This window comes from Telmatherina bonti (assembly GCF_933228915.1).
Source record: "Telmatherina bonti genome assembly, chromosome: 11".
Lineage (NCBI taxonomy): Eukaryota > Metazoa > Chordata > Actinopteri > Atheriniformes > Telmatherinidae > Telmatherina > Telmatherina bonti.
Genome location: NC_136629.1, coordinates 15326257 through 15347233, shown reverse-complemented (window position 1 = coordinate 15347233; position 20977 = coordinate 15326257). Strand labels below are relative to the sequence as shown.

Genomic DNA, 20977 nt, shown 5'->3' with positions numbered 1-20977 from the left:
TAAATAGTAATAAACAGATTAAGACAACGACTACTTATTTATATTATAAAATACGACCAACAACCCATTCTTTATTAGGTTTGTCTTGTTAGTACCAGACTGGACCTCCTTTTCCTTCATAATTGTATTCATTCATGATGTCATGGATTCAGAAAGCTGTTGCAAACATTCCTCAGCTTTTTTTCCCTTCATGTTCATAGCATCACACAGTTGCAGCAGATTTGTCAGCTGCACATCCATGATGAGGATCTGTCGTCCCACCACATCCCAAAGCTGCCCTGTTGGACTGAGATCTGCTGACTGAGGAGGCCGCGGGAGGACAGTGAACTCATTGTTATGTTGGAGAAAGCAGCAGGAATTGATTTGAACTTTTTGACATGATGCATTATTCTGCTGGAAATAACCATCATCATGTGCATGGTACACTGTGTTTAATGGACATGATTTCCAGGTAGACTGGTAGTTAAACCATATGCAGCTGATATGAACCGTCTTAGCAGTCTTCACAGAAGCAACATTACATTATTTACAAAGCAAACCAAAACATCCAAACAGTTTATGCATGATATTACGAAAAGTTTGTGAGGTAGAGCTATTTCTGACAGTAACACCAGCTTTACGGTCACCGTTTCATGGCAACGGGACGCCTGAACTGCTGCAGTGCGACAACGCGGACGAATCAGCGCTGCAGATTAAAAAAAAAGAACCAATGAGTATTTATTTTAAAAAAGAAATTAACTTTTAATAGATGGCTGCTTAGTTTGCACTTATTAATTTGTTCCAACAACATTTTTCCATGTTATTGGGATGAAAAATTCGCAAACGTAGTTGCTAAATAGCGCAGCTAGCAGCCATGCTGGCTAATGGTGCCTTCCATGAATGTCGGAAATACTAAAACCAAGGAAAGAGGTCAGCTTGAAGCTCCGTTCGTGACGTTTGTTTGTGGTTTCACGGTCTCACCTCGTAACCACTTTTTCGTAAAGACCCGATAAAACGCCGCTTTAGCTTTTTTGCCCACTTTACATAAAACATTTCTCATTTGTAAGGGAGCGCAGTGCTGAACGACGCAGAATATGAATGAATTTAGTATTATAATTTACCAGATGTTCCTGAAAGCAGCAGACACTGTCCCGTCCGGCAAAGTTAGCTTTAGCAGTTAGCCTAAAAAACTGGGACCGCATCATCAGCATCATCATCCTCACACAATGACATAAAATATTTACCCTCTTCTTAGACTGCACTGGACGACTGTCAGGAATATCCCTTACACTGGATAAGTATGTGTCTATTTAGCAGATTTAATGCGTTTTATGTCGCATCAGCTGGTTGAATTTGACCTAAAAGCGTCTGATATTGATGCAGGTGGATTAGGCCTAGAAATGCATCACTAGTCTGAGTTCCTGCATCATATATTACATATTTCATTTTTCAAACACGTAGATGATTAAATTTCCAACGATACATGAATGCTTGCTAATATGATGTAGCTGTAAAACATTGCCAATGTATTAGGATGCTCTGATCTATGTAGAAATGACTTTAATAACAAGATAAATCATCTCACAAGATCCTTCAAAAATAATTTCTTATTAAATTTAATTAATTAGAAGCTTCTTTTTTAATGCTTGTCAAATGTGTTTGCTATTTAGGTATGAGATTTCAACTTAATGCAAGCTGGTTATATTAAGTTCAACTTAATACTTCCATTAGTATGACATCAACTTATATTAATATAACTTAATAGTTATATTAAGTTGAACTATTAAGGTTTAGTTCAACTTAAAATGTTTACTACACGTTAAAGGACAATAAACTTCAAAATGCACTGAATTTAATAACCTTTTCATAGCCAACAGATACAAACTTAATAGTATTTTATGTCCAGTCATCAGACAAGCTTTAAACTGTGTTATTGTATCTGTCGTTGCAGAGATGAGTCGCTTTTGTTCGGACAACAACAACTTTCCTTATGACAACAACATTTTAGTTTTGGACATGGTGCTGGGCTCTCTGTGGGGGGTGCCCCAGCCCATTAACTGGGACAACGTAGCCAAGTTAGTCCCAGGCTTCACTCCCAAGGAGGTAACTGCAATGCTGGGTAACTATGTTTGCTTCCATCATCCATACACTTTTTCCTTCATCTCATCTCCCATCCTCTGCTGCGTGACTTGCTATCACCTCACTGTCAAATGAGAAATGATTTCTCCGGCACTGATGTGGTCTTCTAGTGTGCTCGTCGATTTGAGGAGCTGAGGAGCACGGGCGGGTTTCCTCAGGTGGACTATCAGTGCAATGCCCTGACAGAAGGAGTCACCTCCCCGTCAGATGGCCCATCCACACTGCAGGACACCGTAGAGGTGGTTCATAGGGATGGGAGCAGCCAGGGCTGCAGCAAAGTTGCAGGTTGGTTTATGCCGTCATGAGTATGCAAAAGTAAAAACCTCAAATTTAACCAGTTAGACCAACAACTCACAGACATTAAGCTCGCATGTACATCTTTGTGCAGGAATAAAAAGAGCTCAGACACGGCTAACTTGGTTAGCAAAGGACAGACTACTGACAAAGCAAGCAAAAAGCTGGAGATGTAGTTTTTATTTAATTACTGAGTTTACAAGCTGAAAAGGAAAGGAAAAAGTCCTTGCTTTTGTAACGGGTGCAGGGTGAGGTTTTGCATTCCTTTTAAGGGAAAAATCCTGGAAAATACATCACCTCAAAGGCAGCATGTAACTTTAAAATCCTGTAGTGTTATTATTCCTTCATGTTGCTGTCACAGAACTGAAAATGTGGTTTGCAGACTGTGTTTATGGAGTCGGGCTTTTTGTTTAGCCTTCTTTGCCTCTGATGTAGAACCTGAACCAGATGCAGCAGAGACTTCAGCCTCCATTCATGTTTGAAATAACATTATTCATGCAGTACAGAAAACTTGTCCTGATTAAGGCTTTAGATTTATTTACAATTCTTCTATTTGATCTTATCTGATCTGATCTGATCTGATCTGATCTGATCTTATCTTATCTTATCTTATCTTATCTTATCTTATCTTATCTTATCTGATCTGATCTGATCTGATCTGATCTGATCTGATCTGATCTGATCTCCAGGCTCCAAGCTGATGCCTTCAGGAAGGGGTGGTACTGTGGAGAAAAAGGAGAAACGGGTTTCAGCAGAGGACGACGACAAACCTCCGAAGCCGCGGGAGTAAGTTGGAAGACATTCAGAACCCACATAAAGAAAATGCTTGTTTATTCTTCACACATGTTCTTTAGGTTTTCTGTGTCAAACAATGTGTGTGAACCTTGCTCTGCAGTCCCAACATGGTGATCCATGTGTGTGATGAGACCAAGAATCTGAAGCAGGACTTCACGTGCCCCAGAGATCTTTTAGTCAAAGAGATGCGCTACTTTGCTGAGTATTTGTCTGTGGACCAGCAGAGGTGGGAAGAGGTGGACATCTCGGTTCACTGCGACGTGCAGATCTTCGACTGGCTCATGAACTACGTTAGGAGGAACTCTGCAGGAGAGGGGAACAAGGACAAACCCCGGCTTGGTAAAAAAAAAAAAAAAGAAGTAAAACATTAATATATCTCATGTGATTAAAGATGGTAACGCCTGAGCTGTTCACCCACTCAATCTGTAAATTTGTGGACACCAGATATTGTGCGTATGTGTGGTGGGTTGCTGGCTGCCTGTTCTGTGCTGTTTGTGGGGTTTTGCTTGGTTGGTCATGTGGTGTTTGTCGGTTACAGAGCCCAGCAATGTGATCTCAATCCTGATCTCCTCCGAGTTCTTGAAGATGGATACGTTAGTAAGTGTTGTGACTTGTGAGGCTAAGTGTGGAGATGTTTTCAGGCCTTTTGTTTTCTACAAGCTGAACCAAAACAAAAGAAACCAGAAGAAATACCAGCTCTTGTTGGCAAATGTGTTTATGGTCTGAGCTGCATTTGGAGAATCTCTTCAAAACCAGAAAATTAAGAGGCCTGCACACAGGGGCTTTTTTTTTTCACTTATTGCTGCATGAATGTGAGAAGTCTAGATGTTCTGTATGAGTGTCTTTAGACAATATTTACGTAATCTTCTCAGAATGACTGAACTATGTTAGAAAAGCTAGTCGCAGCACTAAGTAACGCTGACAGTTACTGAAACGTTTTACAGAAACAAGTACGTGTTTGTCCATGTTCAGGTGGAGGAGTGCATCCAGTACTGTCACAAACACATGAGCGCCATTGTGGCCACTCCCTGCAATATGAACTGCATCAACAGTAACCTGGCCACACGCATCGCCGAACTCTTCAACCACAATGAGGCCGATGACATACGGGACAAAAAGGACAAGTTTAAGAGGTGAGGAGATGCAAGTTGGCAGAGCAGTTCAATCGTTTATAAGCTGCAGTTATGAACTGGCATCCAGAAAAACGCAACAACATGTGCACAGCTCACTTTTCCATGACAGAAACAAACATTTAGCAAACGTTGCATCACTGATGGAGGCTCTGAATCTCACAGCAGACAAAAAGAGATGAAACTGGATCACACTGACGTTATTTAACCCCAGTAGGAAGCTTCTTGTTCCTTAAACAAACCCCGTCTGAAGAGCCATCCTGTGACCATGGAGAAGATGCTAATCTGGTTTAGAAAGGTCAAATGATTGAAATAAAGCAAAAATATCGTCTAAGAAGAATGTTGAAACCACTAACACCGGGTTAAAAACTGTCCAAGGCGTTCTTAAAACCTGAGCAGATGGAGAACCATAGTTTTCCAGAAAGAAATGTGGCAAAACAAAATATGTTGAATGATGGTGATCTGTGATCGCTTAAACGTTTTATGCATTCATTATCCTAACCGCTTAAAGCGATGAAGGGTCGCGGGGAAGCTGGAGCCTATCCCAGCAGTCTTTGGGCGAAAGGCAGGATAAACCCTGGACAGCTCACCAGTCCATCACAGGACCACACAGAGACAAACACTCCCGCTGACACTCACTCCTAGGGGCAATTTAGAGTCACTTAAACATTTGGTGACGTGAAATAATGAAAAAACAACATTAGAACTCAGTAGAACAATGTTTCATAGTGAGAGTAAGAACGTTTCCACATACACAGTGTGAAGGGAACTGAGGGGATTGGGACTGAACAGCTGTGTAGCCATCAGGAAATCACACATCACTGAGGTTAACCCAGGAAGAAGCTTCAGTTTGTTAGGGAGCATAAAGATAGGTCATGTGATCTGACGAGTCCAGATTTACCCTGTTCCAGAGAGATGAGATGCCTATTGCCTACTGTACAAGCCTGTGGGGGCAGTCTATGATCTTGGGTTGCTGTAGGTGGTCAGGTCTTGGTTCAGCAATATTATGTGTCTAAACAATGAGGTGAGCTGATACCTGAATAAAATTGCAGGTTATTCCCTCTTCCCTGGTGCCACGGCCATGTTTATTCACATTCGCTTAGTCCAATTAAGGGTCACGGGGAAGCTGGAGTCTGGACAGGTCACCAGCTCATGACAGTCCAGGATTCATGGGGCTCGGATTATGAATGAGTGGTTCAGGGAGCATGAGACATCATTTTCACACATGGACCGGCCGACACCATCCAGGCCCGTATCCCATGGAGAATCCTTGGAATGTGCTGGAAGATGCTTGATGAAGTGGCCAAACTTTCCCATCATCAACACAAAACACAAAAACTATAATACAACTCTGGATGGAAATAAATTATGTGACATTGCAGAAGCTTACAAAACAGTATCACAAAGAATGCTGCTGTAATCAAAGCTAAAGACGGTCCAACTAAAAAGTCAGAGTGTGGGAGTTGTTTGGGACCGGCGCTGTAAATGAACCTGACACTGTGAGACTGTGATCCCACAGATCCAGCAGGATATGGTCATGCCATTGTCTCTTGTTTCTGTTGTTCCTAGAGTGAGTTCAGGCTACTTCTCGAAGTGGAAAAGGTTTCGTTTTCTTTATTTTAGCAGCTGTTTCTGTGTGTGAAAAGCCTGAATCTGCACTGTGAAGGAGTGAACTTTGTGTCCTGATATCCAGCCACCAAACACACTCCTCCCAGTGGCCTCATTCAGACAGCTCTCCTCCATCCCACTGATGGAGGGAAACGTAAAAATGCAACAAACATACTGAAAATACAGCTGCCTTTTGTTTCAGTAACATGTGAAACACAAATAGGGAGGCTCTTGTGGATTCCAGATCCAGTTTTTTGTTTAGTTTTTAGTGTTTTTTCAGTGATACAGCTGCGACAAAATAAAACAATGATTCTTCTGACTCTTGTAAAAAGCAGGATGTGATCTCTACTGCTGAGTGTAGCTTCTGTTTCACGGTTTGTGATGAGTGGTTTGTGCATCTCTTCAGGACATTTCCCAGGTCTTACATAACATGGCACATAGCGCAGAGGTTATTGACTATAAACCGTTAGGTTTTATAAGGTTTCAGGTAAAAAATCTCACTCGGCTTGATCTTAGTTAAAAGTCTAGGTGTATTGAGTTGCACGGTTAAATGTCCTCTGTGGCTGATATTATCCATGTTTGATTGCTTTTTCCTCTGTAAGCAAACTGTTCCAGAAGAAAATTGAGCGTCTGTTTGATCCGAACTACCAGAGCAGAGATTCACCAGGAAACGCCTCGACGCTCTACAGGTTCGCGCAGACGTCTGAGTTTTCTAATTCTCTCTTTTCATTTCAAATTTCACCTGCTTTAAAATGTTTTAAACCCCCCCCAAAAATGTGCTTTTCTGGTTTTTTTTTTTAGTTTAATAATGTTTCTTTCCAACACAGGTGTGGTCTGTGCCTTAAGCTGCTGACCAAAGACACGGAGAGGAAGATTTCCTGTGTTCCAGGGAAAATCAATATTGATGCTCGGGGAGAAATCATCTATACCCATGCTAGGTATTACTGCAGCTCTTGATAAATAAAGCAATAAGTAACTTTAGCTGTTTTTGTTACTTATTGATTATTGTGAACATGTGTGTGTGTGTGTGTGTGTGTGTGTGTGTGTGTGTGTGTGTGTGTGTGTGTGTGTGTGTGTGTGTGTGTGTGTGTGTGTGTGTGTGTGTGTGCAGACAGAAGAGCTGGGATGTGCATGACTATATCACCAGCCTCTATGAAGAGCTCAAGTCCTGGGTCCTGGTTTACTGGAGAATCTGGGGTACCATTAACTACCTCACCTGCTCTCGATGCCAACAGGTGAGAGAACGGAAGCTGCAGGAGCGAAGTAGGAAGATAATGACGTAAACATTGTGTTTGAAAGATGTGATGGGAGAAGAACATCTGTATGATAAACCCAACGTGTGTGTGTGTAGGTGTTTGTGTGTGCAGAGTTGACCCATTGCAGATACCACCCAGATGGTGTGCTTTACCCCGGCATGGGCGCCGAGAAAGGCTGGCATGGTGCAGGGATATTCCCCTGCTGCAACCAGAGGATCCTCCGCTTCGACCCCACTGGAATACCAAAGGTGTGCAGACTTCATGGATTTATTCCTCATCGTAACCACGACACTAACCCTAACCTAAATCTGCCGATCCAGTCCCATCCCACCAAACCCTCCAACTCCACGCGTTTTCTCTAAAAAAAAAAAAAAAAAAAAAAAAATCTTTCAAAGCTCCACCCAAAATATTTTCTCTGATTTTATGACTTAATATTTTTTTGTGTTGAAACTTGAGTGAATCATCCACTAAAACTGTGAAATATTGATTCAGTTCATAAGAAATATTTCCTTCCTGACTGAAAAATCACCTGTTTAGAAAACAATGGGTTTGACTCCGTTGCAGCCAAAAGTAAACTTATTAAAGTTATTAGATCCTCACAGATGTTGCTCTTTATCGCTGAAGAACTGAACAACCTCATGGTTTCAGCTCTTGTGACCGATTGCTGATGGTAATCATCGTGGTCATGATGTAAAAAATACAGGCTGCTGATTTATCTGCTTGTGATAAATTAATATTTTACTATTTATTTTATTTCTTTCTTTACACAGAGATAATGATCCACATGGATAAATAATTTGGTATTTAAAAAAAAAAAAAGAAAGAACATTCTCGTGGTGATTATACTCGTGCATTAAATTGCCTGCAACGTTCCCACAGCCAGAGATAAAAATAAAAGCAGGTTTAAGAAGACAGCCATACAAGAAACATAATAAAGAAACTGAAACTCCCAGAATTTACCACCTTGATTATTGTCACAAATAAGCAACAAACAGCTTCAGTTTTCTATCCATCCATCCATCCATCCATATGACAAGCTTGGGACTAAACGAATAGTGGACATTGTTAGCTTTATTCAGCTTGTCTCAGTGTTGACTTGTTACTCTGCTGAGTCTGAGAGTTTATATAACCTGAATCTAAAGAAATCCTGTCAAAAAGCTCTGAACTTTGACGATGCTTCTGCATCATTTAACTCACTGTAAAGCTGCTCACAGTGTTCCACAGACTCCTTCCTGTTTTTGTTGCCTAGCGACCGCCATAATTTGCAGCACAACTTCTTTATTTTGAATTTATTAGACATTTTTACTGTACTAAACTAAACTTTGTGGTTTTACCTCGTAAACCTCAACTAGATTCATAAATGTTCATTTTTAGGTTACTCTGCTGCCATGTATGCGATGTGGCTCTTGGATGTAATTTGGAGTTATTAATGCATTTGACTGAAAAATAAAGTAAAATAAAATAATTTCAGCCAATTTAAAGTAGCACCAATTAACTTGTGTTTCTGACTGGTTTGACAGGACACTGACATTAATTGTGGACATTCATGGAGCTGTCGTTGCTCAGCTTTTATCCTCACCCTGGATAAGACAAGAGTCAATGTCAGACTGACTTTTACTCACTGAGGAGGACTCAGAGAAGAGACAGGATGTTAAATGGATGTTTAATCAGTTCCAGTTAGAGTGCGCCTCATTGAGAAAATCAGTGGTTTCAGTAATGCAGTTTTAAACAGCTATCTTATAAAAAATAATAAAAATACCAAAAAAAAAAATCTAAATTTACTCTTATTTCAGCTGTTGTGGATTTAAATCCCATCCAGGGTCAGTTTCAGATCTATCATCGGTGTCTTATTAAGAGTTGACAAAGCTTTATTAACTAAACTCTGAATCATTACAGAATAAAACACACAGACTTTATGACCTTTTTCAAAGCTCATTTAGTACCTTATCTAATGACCCTGCAGCACCTGGAAGCAGAGCACCAGTTCAGACATTTTTGACAGCAAAATGTTGCAGACATTATTAGTATCATTATTTATTATTATTATTATTATTATTATTATTATTATTATTATTCAGAAATTATCCCCAAACCATAAAATATCAAACTGCTGCCAACTGAATTGGAAACTCATTGATCAGAAGGAAATTCAGTCCAGGAGACAGACAAGAGGTCAGTCTGCAGTTTAATGGCTGAACCAACGCTATGTGTTGTCTGTGTTTTCATCTGATAACTGAAAACTGTGTGTGTGTGTGTGTGTGTGTGTGTGTGTGTGTGTGTGTGTGTGTGTGTGTTGGTTCAGGGCTGTAAGATGCGAGACCACATTGTGAACGTACCCAGCGAGGAGAACTGTGACGAGGAGACGCTGGCTCAGACCAAAGTCCTCAATGACCTGCTGCTGCACAGAGATGCTGTGTGTTTGTCCAACACACCTCCTGCAGAGGGGTGAAGATAAAACCCTGTTGAGTGTTTGCCAACATTTTTCAGGAATGATTCTTTAAATGTTGTGATGACATGCTGTGTGTTTGTGTGTGTGTCAGGACTGAGGAGAGTCCATCCGGTGCAGAAAAGGTCCAGGACTGTGACGTTTTCTTAGAGCCAACCCTCCTCGGACCGCTGAGAGGAGACGGCAGCACTGTAGGTTCCTCACGGTCTGTTTCTCTGTCGCTCTGTTGGACCCTTTTAACCTTTTTCATGGTTCTGACATCTCGTATTTTCCATCTATTCAACCAGTTTTCTCTTCTGAAAAACTGGAGCCTCCAGCTGGTAGGATTTCCCCTTATTTTCTTTTATAAATCTGCTCAGATTGTGGAGATAAGTGTCTGGTTTTGATGTCAACAGTGATGTTCCCTCAGATCAGATTTTACTTTTGCTCCTCCAGAGGCAGCAGTCGCTCCTGTCAGAGGATGAAGAGTACACCACAGGGTCAGAGGTCACTGAAGACGAGGTTGGAGACGAAGAAGAGCTGTCAAAGAAACAAGGTAAAGACTCTTTCTCAGGCTATGTGGGGTTGTTTAGTTCAGTCATGTTTACAGTTGTGTGCTGATTTCTAACATGCAGGAATGTTCAGGGTCACAATAAGAGAGCAGAAGCTTTTATTTATGCTGTTAAAAAGTCCTGAGTCACACTTTATCTCTTAATATTTCTCTCCCAGCAGGCCAGGTTTGCTGTTTGTCTTTAACTATCATTTCTTCAGCTTTGTGAAGGTCTCTTGGGTTTTTGGTGTACTCAGATTAATTTCCCACTCATTTCTGTCGTCTTTCAGAAAAATGTGTAATTTGCTTGTTCAACCACTTAAAACTGACATATGAATGATTCAAGCTTTAACCCATAAAACTCTAATGCTAATTTCACTATATCAGCCTCATAAAGGCCAACCAAAGCAACAAAAGCAGATTTATTACTAGCAGTACTTAGTAAACAAAAAAAAAGAAAAAAGCACACAGCTCAACAGTGACCAAACATTTTCTCATCTGCATATCTTTCTCTCAAATCTTGGATTTCAGTAGAAAAAATATTGGAATGATTTTCATTTAAACTTATTTATGCTGCTATTTACTAGGAGTGGGAGAACATCCTTTCACTTAAAAATTAGGATTTTTTTGTTTTACAGTTTTTAAGATTGATTTTTTTGGTCAAAAATGTTTTGTTTTTTTCCCCAATTTTAAATGTTTATATCAGGAATCTGCTATCCCGGTCCTTGAGTGCCAGTGTCCTGCAGGTTTTCCAAGTGTTCCAGCAGCAACACACCCGATTCAAATCAATGTTCATTTAGCAGATGTGTGCAGAGCTTGTCTGAGTCTGAGACAAGAGTTTTGTTGAGAATTGTTTCTCTTCGACTGTCTAGTGACATGACGTTATATTTGTTTGGAAAACCTGCAAAAATGCAATGAGATAAATCCTCTACCATCACATTTTAAGACAAAAGTGTGGACACGTTTTGGAGTTTTTTGCTTTGAAGGGAAAAGCAGAGCCGGATATGTCGAAAGCGGTTTGTAGACTCTGTAATGCACATGTTGCATACTGGATAGTACACCATGCTGAGGTAAATGCAAAGCCAATAGCCAAATGTACGGCAGCAGCAAGCCAACAGACTCCCAAACCAGCACTTTTAGATGCAGTTCAGGCTTTTCAAACTAGTAGTTCAAACACCTGGGTCAAATATATTGCTGCTGAATAAATCCATAAAACTGACACACAGTTTAATCTTTTGTTCGGAAAATCTGGCTCGTGATACAGTCGGTAAACTTGGTCATCATGCGACGTTTTCACCTGGTCTGATGTTTAAAAAGCAAACTAAAAATCAGCAATACTGAGGAATCGCAATATAAATCAAGTCGGCACCCAAAATATTTTAAAAATCAATTTGAGAGAAAGCATATCATCCCAGCTCTACTATTTACCTTCTATCCTAACAAAAGCAACTCCTACTCCGCTTGTTTTTGGCTCCACTGCGCATTAAAAACACCTTGGTATCATTCCAGCCATAGAAGACCATTACTTTTATTGTTTTCAGACCGACGTAGAACCTTCTTCTCATTTGTTGATCTTTGGCTGTTACTGATTGGACAATACTGTCAGATTAAGCAGATTTTTAGAAAGTTTGACAGGAAGTGGATTAATATTTTCCTGATCAAAATAGCAGTTTCTTAGCAACATTTATTTATTTTTATGATGAAAATGTGAACTGTAATGGTGTTATTGTGGATTTCAGATGTGGTCTTTGAACAAACAATACAATTTTGGATCGTAAACGTCCTGTACAATGCTGAGAAATACTTAGAAAACTGGTGTAGATCACCTGAAGGCAAAGCTATCTATCACAATTAATTCCACAGAGTTACACTCTACCAGTCCTTAAAAATGTTCCTTCTGGTACCAAGACCTCTGTTCTGTTGTTAATTTTTTTTTTTTTTTAAAGTATTTTATCCTGAAAATGAAAGAAAACAAAGTAATCAAATATAGTCACTTGCCCTACAAAGGGTTAAGGAAGGGAAAGAGGGGGGAAAGGCTGAGGTTTGCCAGATGGCACAAGACCTGGACTGGAAATGAGTGGCAACAGGTCTGAACCCGGACCTCAACATTACTGAAGGAGAGTTGGATCATCTAGGCAGAGAAAAGAACAAAAGGCAGAAATATCCAAAGAGGAGCTTTGGAAAGTCCTTCAAAGAGCTTGGATTTCTATTCCTGAAGACTACTTAAAGAAACAACAAGAAAGCTTGTCTTAATCCCTAAACTCACACAAGTCAGTGTGTGTTCTTTCTGCTGCTCCAACCTCTGACGTGCTTTCACCGACCACTGCGTTTAGTACAATAAAATCTGTCAGTTTACTGATTTTCCATGTTGAAGTCAGAAAACTGACACTACAACAGATTTGTATTAACTCAGGGGTGTCCAGGTCTGGTCCACGTGGCCACAATACTGTCCATATTTCCCTGCTCCAACACACCTGACTCAAACGAATCAGTCATTGTGCAGAATTTAACCGTGTAAGCCAGGTGTGTTGGAACAGCTTACATGGAAAACCTGCAGGACAGCGGCCCTCGTTGACCAACTCTGGACACACCTTCTATGTTTATTATCGTTGCAGTCTCACACAACGTGGCTTTTCTTTCACACCAAGATGCTGAATCACATTGATAATGTTAATATCTGTTAATCATGCATCCAAATGGTGCTTAATTCATACAATCCTAATAAATACATTCAGGATGAAGTATTGCCTTACTTTGTTTCCCGTTTATCTGAAGCAACATGTAAATGGGTTCTCCGGCTTCCTCCCACCATCCAAAGACATGCTAATCCAAAGACAGGTTAATTGGTTACTCTAAATTGCTCATAGAAGTGAGTGTGAGCGTGAGTGGTTGTTCGTCTCTGTGTGGCCCTGCGATGGACTGGCGAGCTGTCCAGGGTGTACCCTGCCTGTTGCTCAAAGCCAGCTGGGATAGGCTCCAGCTTCCCCACGACCCTGAATTGGATTAAGCGGTTCAGAAAATGAATGAATGACATGTAAATGTTTATAAAATATTAATATAAATATAAAATATGATGACATAGGCGTGTTGGATTATAATTTGTAGCTGCAGTCCCATGAAGTCCTACATGTGCAATGAGAAATTGATTTTACAAGTGTTTCCATCTGCTTCTGCAGATATTGACCCGTTTGATGGTTTGTAGTTGGACAGTTTACAGCATCTATGTTGATTATTCAGTGAATTATCATGACATGGAGCATAAACGGGACTTCTCTCAGATGAAAAGACTGAATCAGCCTGTTTTTCCTTTTTTGTTAAAGATTTCTTTTCATCAGGGATGTTCAATTTTGGCTTTTGTTAACCGATATCCAATATACCGATTTAGTCCAACTTTCGATACCAATATCATCTGATACCAATAGTTTTCAAGCAAGTTGTGCCAAACAAACAGAAATATCTGCAAAACTATACATGACATTTCTTATAATTTGTCATTTTAAGTTAGAGGAGGCATAGCTGAAGAGTTTGATGTAAAATACATGCATGTTGTGTCAAATGTTCTGTCCTTAAAAAAGTACAAACCAATACTGATCATTTCAGATGTTGCATTTAATGGCGATATCGACCACTAATATCAGTATGCTGATAATATCAGACATCTTTTATCTGGGTTTAAGGAATGTAAACAGGAACAAAAGTGGGTGTCCTGTTTTTTATTTGTCACTTAAAAAGAAAAAAACAAACCTACCATGAAAATGGTTTTATTGACTCATAAAACAGTGTAGATATACATATTTATTGTTAAATATTGATAAAAATGAAAAGCATTTATACAGTAATGATTTACATTTATAAGACTTGGCTATAGAATGAACAATGTGGATTTGTTTTCATTTACTTTGTTCTAACAAATCTGTTCCTGTCTGACTTTATGAATGGAAGTAATTGTGGTAAATAAGATGTATCAATCATATCGATCGCTTGATCCTGAATTAAATCTAATCTAAATCATGTGGCTGAATTTATGATGGTGTCATCTAACGAATCAATGTAAGACACATTGTTATCAAGCTGTTGGATTACATCCCATGTTTTTATTAACCAAACTTGTTTTATCACTTAAACCAGGGGTGTCCAAAGTCGGTCCTCGAGGATCAAAGTCCTGCAAGTTTTCCATGTACCCCTGCTCCAACGCACCTGACTCATATTAAGCAGTCACTGTGCAGAACTTCATTGACTGTTGGATCCATTTAATGTAAGCCAGTTGTGTTGGGACAGGGATACATGGAAAACCTGCAGGACGGCAGCCCTTGAGGACTAACTTCAGCTTTAACTAAATAAACAGTCATTTTATACATTATTTATGGCGGCACATCTTCTGTCTTACAGGAGCAGAATAGCTGATAGAAAGCTTTATCCATTAAAATTGGCTGCCTATCTTCAGCATTTGTCTAAACATTGTTTTAAATGTTCTAACCAAAGCTGTCAGTATAGTAATAATAAATAAATAAATAGTAAATCCTGATGAAGCACAAAGACCTATGTTCTCCAATTTCTGAACGGATCATATTTTTTTTTCATGATATTATGTTAAAGTTGAGTCACATGACACGGTGAAACTCTCCTGTCATCTGTAATCAAACTCAACTGTGGTTGTTAGAAATGACTTAGTGACTGGATCAGATAAGGGCCAAACAAGCCAGCTTTATGATGATGATGAATTTCAGGTTATCATGCGCTCTGACTGATCACATCATGCCGACCTTGTGTCTTAGTCTTCCGCCTACTTTGACCTTCTTTGTGTTTCCAGTGTCCTCGCCTGTTTCGATGCAGTTTAAAACAAAGCGAGGACAAACGTCCACATTTTTCTATTCATAGGACCTCACTGCTCTGTATCCGTCGCCATGTTCTCGTCTATTTTTTAACATTTAAGTCGTTGCCTCCACTTCTCTGTTTTAAGAGCGGAGAATGAAGCAGTTCCTCTTTGCTGCCTGCAGATGGAGCCTGGTGCTCTCTGAACCTTCCCCCTTTGATTTTCTTCTGTTTCCAGCTGCTAAAAAGGCCAAAAAGACCCACAGACCACTTAAGAAACAACTGTCTTCTCCAAACTTCCAGCGCAAGGAAAAATCTGAGAAAGTAAGTTTCACTTTTTTTAAAATTAATATTTGAGTTTAATTCCTCTGAAGCAGAACTGGTCATACATCATGTCAACATTTGTTTGTCTTCTGTGATTCACTTCCTTTCAGTCTCAGAGCAGAGACAACACACCCTTCACGTAAGTTTAGCTTCCAGAGCATCGTCTGCTCGTTTGTCCTCATTGTTTTTAAAGATCTGCTTGTTTTTAATCTCTCCTGTTCAACACTGATGTCTTTGTGGGTGTGTGGGATGTAGAGTGAGCATCCAGAAGAGTAAGTGGGACAGCTCTCGCTCCATGCGCTACAACCAGGACGCTCAGAGAGAAGAAGGTAAAGGAGGATTTCAGGATTTTTACACTCTGTTTACATCAAGTTTTGTTCATTTTTGTTCCTTGTTGCTGCTTACTGGAACATGACGACATCACCCCCGTGCTCGCTTCTCCACACTGGCTTCCAGTTAGCTTTAGGACCACTACAAGATTTTATTGTTTTTAAAGCCTTAAAGGTAGAGTATATAAGATTTTCAATATTTTCAAAATAAATTAACTAATAAAATAACTACAATCATAATTATATAGTTTTTTTTAAACATGTAGGTCCCAGTCTGTCCATATTTGATGTTATTAAATTACAAGTCTAATTAATGACAAAGACCCTTCTTAAATGTTTGCCTACCAGTAAAAAAAAAAGCACTTTTTTTTTTACGGGTAGGCAAACATTTATTCATTAACATTCATTAATTAAACTTGTAATTTAATAACACATCAAATATGGACAGACTGGGACTTACATGTTTAAAAAAAACTAATTATGATTGTAGTTATTTTATTAATTTATTTTGAAAATATTGAAAATCTTACATACTCCACCTTTAAATAGTTTGGCTCCCTCGTATTTATCAGAGCTGTTACTCCAGCATGCGCCGGCCAGGACTCCGAGGTCCTCTTCACAACTTTTACTTGAGGTCCCAATCACCAGATTGAAGTCCAGGGGTGACAGAGCTTTCTTATGGAACAGCTTTCCCTACCATGTTAGAGCTGTCCAATCTGTCTCCAATTTAAAGTCTGTTCTTAAATCACACTTTTTTGCACTGGCTTTTAATTAAACTTGAGCATGTCCTTTGTGGATTAATTTTCACTTTTTTTTTTTGTTTTGTTTTTAATTCCAGGTTTGAACTGTAGAGTGTTTGTTGTTTTATTGTTCAGCACTTTGGGCAGCTGCTGCTGTAAAAATGTGCTGTATAAATAAACTTGATCTTGTTGTGTGTGAATGTAGATCAACGTCGCATGGTGGAGATCATCGGCCACCTGACCAAGATGAGGTTCGGAGACCAGGAGCAGAGTAAATCTAAGGATACTAAAGAGGTGGAGGTTTGTTTGTGTGCTGTAAGAGGGGATTTTAGTGACAGATAACTGGATTAATTGTTTACGTTTACATGATGTTGTGGTTTATGTTCAGCTTGTTTTTTTTGCAGCTGCTTGATGTTGGATTGTTTTTCTTCTGGACTCTCTGTGCACAGCCTGCAGGGGGAATCTATGCACGACTGGAAGCTCAGTTTAAGAACACTTCTCAACCCAGACAGAGCACAGAGAAGACACCCAGGTACTTTTTACAGTGTTAAACAAACACATCCACGTTCCTCCACTTAGTCACGGAGCAACTCCTTCTCTGTCTCCTGATCTGCAGATCCAAGATGCGCTACGCTCAGATCAGAACAACATAATCTTGATGTGAAAGAAGGCGGCCGACGCTGTTCTGATGATCCGATGAGCCGAAATCCTTCTGTGAAGGCTGAAATATTCTCCAGCTTAGTATTTAACCCAGCTGTGGACTCTTCTCATCTCAAGCCCTTTTCAGGCCCATCACCCCCCCACACTTGACTCATCAGCAACATCTTCTGTCGCTTCGCTCGCCATGTGTTTGTGCAGCTGTTTGCTGGGTCCTGAAAAACAAGGTGAACTCTGGGTCCAGCTCGGCTCACAGGATCACAGGCTGGAATTTCCACAACATGACACGTATGGAAACTTGTTTCTGCTGATGAAACGGTGAAAAATGGACTAAATTTAATTATAAATTGACCTTAATTGAATGTAAAATGCCTGAAATTACTTCTCTGCTTTATAATTGCTTTGTTGAAGAAGTGTTGGAAAGTTAAGGAAAAAGGGGAGTAATTAGTTGTTTAAGCATGATATAAACATATCACAAGGAAAACTTGTCAATTTAAATAAAATACACCATAAGTCTAAAAAGGAAAAAAGTTACATCGATGCCTTTAGCTTTGATTACAGCAGCATTCGTAGCTTCATCACTTTCACAAGATTTATTTCCATCCAGTGTTGCAATAATTATTCAACACCTAATGATTAAACGGATAGTCCGACAACCACACAAACCCTTCAGTACATCCCAAACATCCTCACTAGGGTTCAGGTCTGGACTCTGGTGACCAAGACACCCCATGTTCCCTGAATCCCTCCTTCACAATCTGAGCCAGATGAGTCATTTTAGGGTACAGCTGTGGTTAAGGGGCAAAACATTTAACTATCCTGCAGCTGACCCAGTGGCGACCTTAGGCATGCAGAAACACCAGAAACAGCTGTAGGATAGTCCCTGTTTTTATGCGATTTGATTTCATCAAATGTTTAAACTTCTTAAAGGAGACAGTTCCTCACAATCTTTCCAGTTTTCAGCACTTTAAAATGTAAAACTGCATGTCGAAACTCAACCCCTTCAATCCCAGTCAGCACCTTGACAGCCTCAGTTGTCAGATTATGGGACAAAAATGATGTGAAGTAAATGCATCAACAGATATTGCACCATAAAGGCCAAACAGACCAACAGGACAGAATTACTAACTACTTGGTAGAAATAACAGATCAGCAGAGATCATGCATGTTCTCCTCTGTATATCATTCTGTCATGTCAGGAGAAAAAATATCAGCATTGAAGCAAACACGCAACAGAAACTGTTTACACATTTACTTTCCCCACAGCTGTATTTTTTTTGTTATTTATTCTATTTCCTGAGAAAACCAGCTCCTGCTCAGCTGGCGTTTGTCTCCACAGAGCACCAAAGGAGAGTTTTAAGGGTTAATGATGCGTCCGACAGTTTCAGCATCGCCTTAGATGATTTCTCTGTCAACAATTAGACCTTCTGTAAACAGATAAACAACCATGTGAGAAGATGAAAAGATGCTGAAGAAAGGAAAAGCGACTCAGTTTGGGTTGAATAACAGCTGAAATAATCATCCATGAAGTAATTATCTGATGGGAGACTCAGTTAAATCCAGGTGGTGACTTTTTTCCCGTTTGCAAGGCGTTGTATGAATATACGAGGAAACTGAATCTAAAAGGTAGTTTCTGATGTAGTAGAACAAGTCCAGGCTGTGGTGTTCCCGTCTTATTTACCTCCACACCAGCTCAAGGAGTGTGAACAGCTTACTGGATCGGATCAGCCTGTCAGGACTTCACTCCATTCTGGTCACCAGATCAGATGGACGATTCGTTTATTCCCCGTCATCCCAGTTCTGGTAGAGATAAACTTGTTTTCATTCCTGTCTGTATTGGAATGTGAATATACTGTGTGATACTTGGACCAAATAAAACACTTTGACACTCCCAGTCAGAGCCTTGGTTTGTCCACAAGGTGGCAGCAGATCCACTTGAGGGAGGGTTGCTGGGTTCTCTGCAATCAACTTTCCCCCAGTTTGACCACAAGCTGTCACCCCTGCTCTGACAGAGACCAGATGAAAGCAAACTTTTGGGTTTGGGGTTTAATTCTCCGTGTGGATGTTCATGTCCAAGAAGACTTTATTGGATTGTGAAGTTTGAGGTGGAGAAATGGGTTCGGCCCACCTTGTAGAGGGTCAACCACCCTGGGCAACGCTAACCCAGCTCTTCCTGTCACAGGGGTATTAATAACCCTGCCTGCCCACAGAATACTCACAGGGCATAAGCGGACAGAGTTTAGAGCAGGCAAAGTGGGCAGGTCTCTTTTTTTTTTTTTCCCCCCTGTCGGCGGGGGCTATCCCAGCTGTTCCTTCTTCTCCTCAACAGTGGATGCCGTGAATGGCTGAGGATCTCTGGATGTGGGTCAGGAAGAGAGAAAGGGGGTTCAGTTACAACAGGGCTGAATTATGGTCCCACAAAGATGGCTGGATGTAAGAACATCAAAGCAAACACGAGCCGTCAATACGCCAGAGAAAAGAGGTGTAGAGTCCACCCAAGACTGCTGGCAACGCAGAAATAAAAGAAGAATGCGGAACTTTATGGCTGCTGGGGGTCTCTGTGCGAGGAGCCAGATGTCCCTCCAAAACTAAGCAAAGAAGCTTTTAAAGTGGAACTTTAAGTCCAGCAGCTCTGCGTCTGCTTGCATCAGGGACAACAGGTTTCTGGGATCGAGCGTTTCGGTTTTCAGTGGCCGAGTATCAGCATAACCTTTAATGCAATTCCAGTATGTTAACAAGGATTAATGGCACGATCAGCTTACGCAGCACCAACCTTGGCCAAATATGTCTGAGCGGAAATGGTCGGATGTCGGTTTGTGCGGATGGCAGGTGACATCCATCATCGCTTTCATCATCAGCCATTCCTGATAGGACTCGTGTCAGTGAGTGTCTGCAGATACATGTTTCCTAAACCTCGTTACAGATCAAACACCTGCATGTTTGAACATGTGAATGTTTCAATGACAGTGGCTAAATTGATAAATACAACACTCAAGTAAATATTTATCCGCCAATCACATGGGAGCAACTCTGTGCTGATGTTCAAACTGGGCATCAGAATGAGGAAGACAGGATTTACGTGACATTGAACATCACGTAGTTGGTCTGAGTGTTTCAGAAACTGCTGATCTACTGGGATTTTTCCACACACAACCATATCTGGAGTTGACAAAATCATCTGAAGAAGAGAAAATACCCAATCTGCAGCAGTCATCTGGACAAAAATGTCTTGTTGAAGTCAGATGAGGATGAGTAGACTGGTTGGAGATGATAGAAAAGCAACAGGAAGTCAAACAAGCACTGGTTCCAACTAAGGTATGTAAATACCATCAGACCTTAAAGCAGACAGAGCAGTGGCAGAAGACCACATCGTGTCCCGCTCCCATCAGCGGAGAACAATTTGAGGCTACACATCACACACACTCACCAGAACTGGACGATAGAAGATGGAAAAACATTGCTGGTCTGATGAGTCTCCATTTTCAGAAGGTAGGGTCATCATTTGGTAGAACGTGAAAGCATAGATCCATCAACAGTTCAGGCTGCTGCAGGTGTAACGGTGGCCTGGTGTGGCCTGGCTTAACCAGCAGTCTACCAGAGTATTGCTGCTGACCACGTTCATCTCTTTATGGCATCTTCTGATGGAAACTTCCAGCAAGATGATGCACCATGTCACAAAGCTGCAGCAACAACATGATGCTATCGTGTCAGTATGTCACTGTGCATCACTTAGGGATGTTTTCAACATATTGTTGATTTCATGACACAAAGAATAAAAGACAGCTGCAACCTGGTACTCGTAAGGTGGGCCTGATTTTAGTTTAGTTACTTTTCAGATCTTTTAGTTGAAAAACATAATCATGAATTTATCTTGTAAAAATCTCAGACCTTGTAGTCAGAAAAAATAATCTTTTCTGATCTAAATTCCTACAACTAAAT

At 40.4% G+C, this 20977-nt stretch overlaps 1 protein-coding gene across 1 annotated transcript; it reads left to right on the top strand.

Moving 5' to 3' along the window:
* Positions 1-1932: 1932 nt before the first annotated feature.
* Positions 1933-17322, top strand: sanbr (SANT and BTB domain regulator of CSR; the record flags this gene model as incomplete). The annotated part of the gene is made up of 20 exons (XM_079249096.1): positions 1933-2082; positions 2229-2403; positions 3102-3198; positions 3308-3546; positions 3746-3804; positions 4180-4340; positions 6548-6634; positions 6773-6883; positions 7057-7180; positions 7297-7449; positions 9504-9646; positions 9742-9838; positions 9935-9967; positions 10083-10182; positions 15227-15312; positions 15423-15451; positions 15568-15641; positions 16587-16675; positions 16831-16913; positions 16998-17322. The coding sequence occupies 20 exons, from the start codon at positions 1933-1935 to the stop codon at positions 17032-17034; spliced, it is 2127 nt and encodes a 708-aa protein (XP_079105222.1). The 3' UTR covers positions 17035-17322.
* Between the last annotated feature and the right edge of the window lie 3655 nt (positions 17323-20977).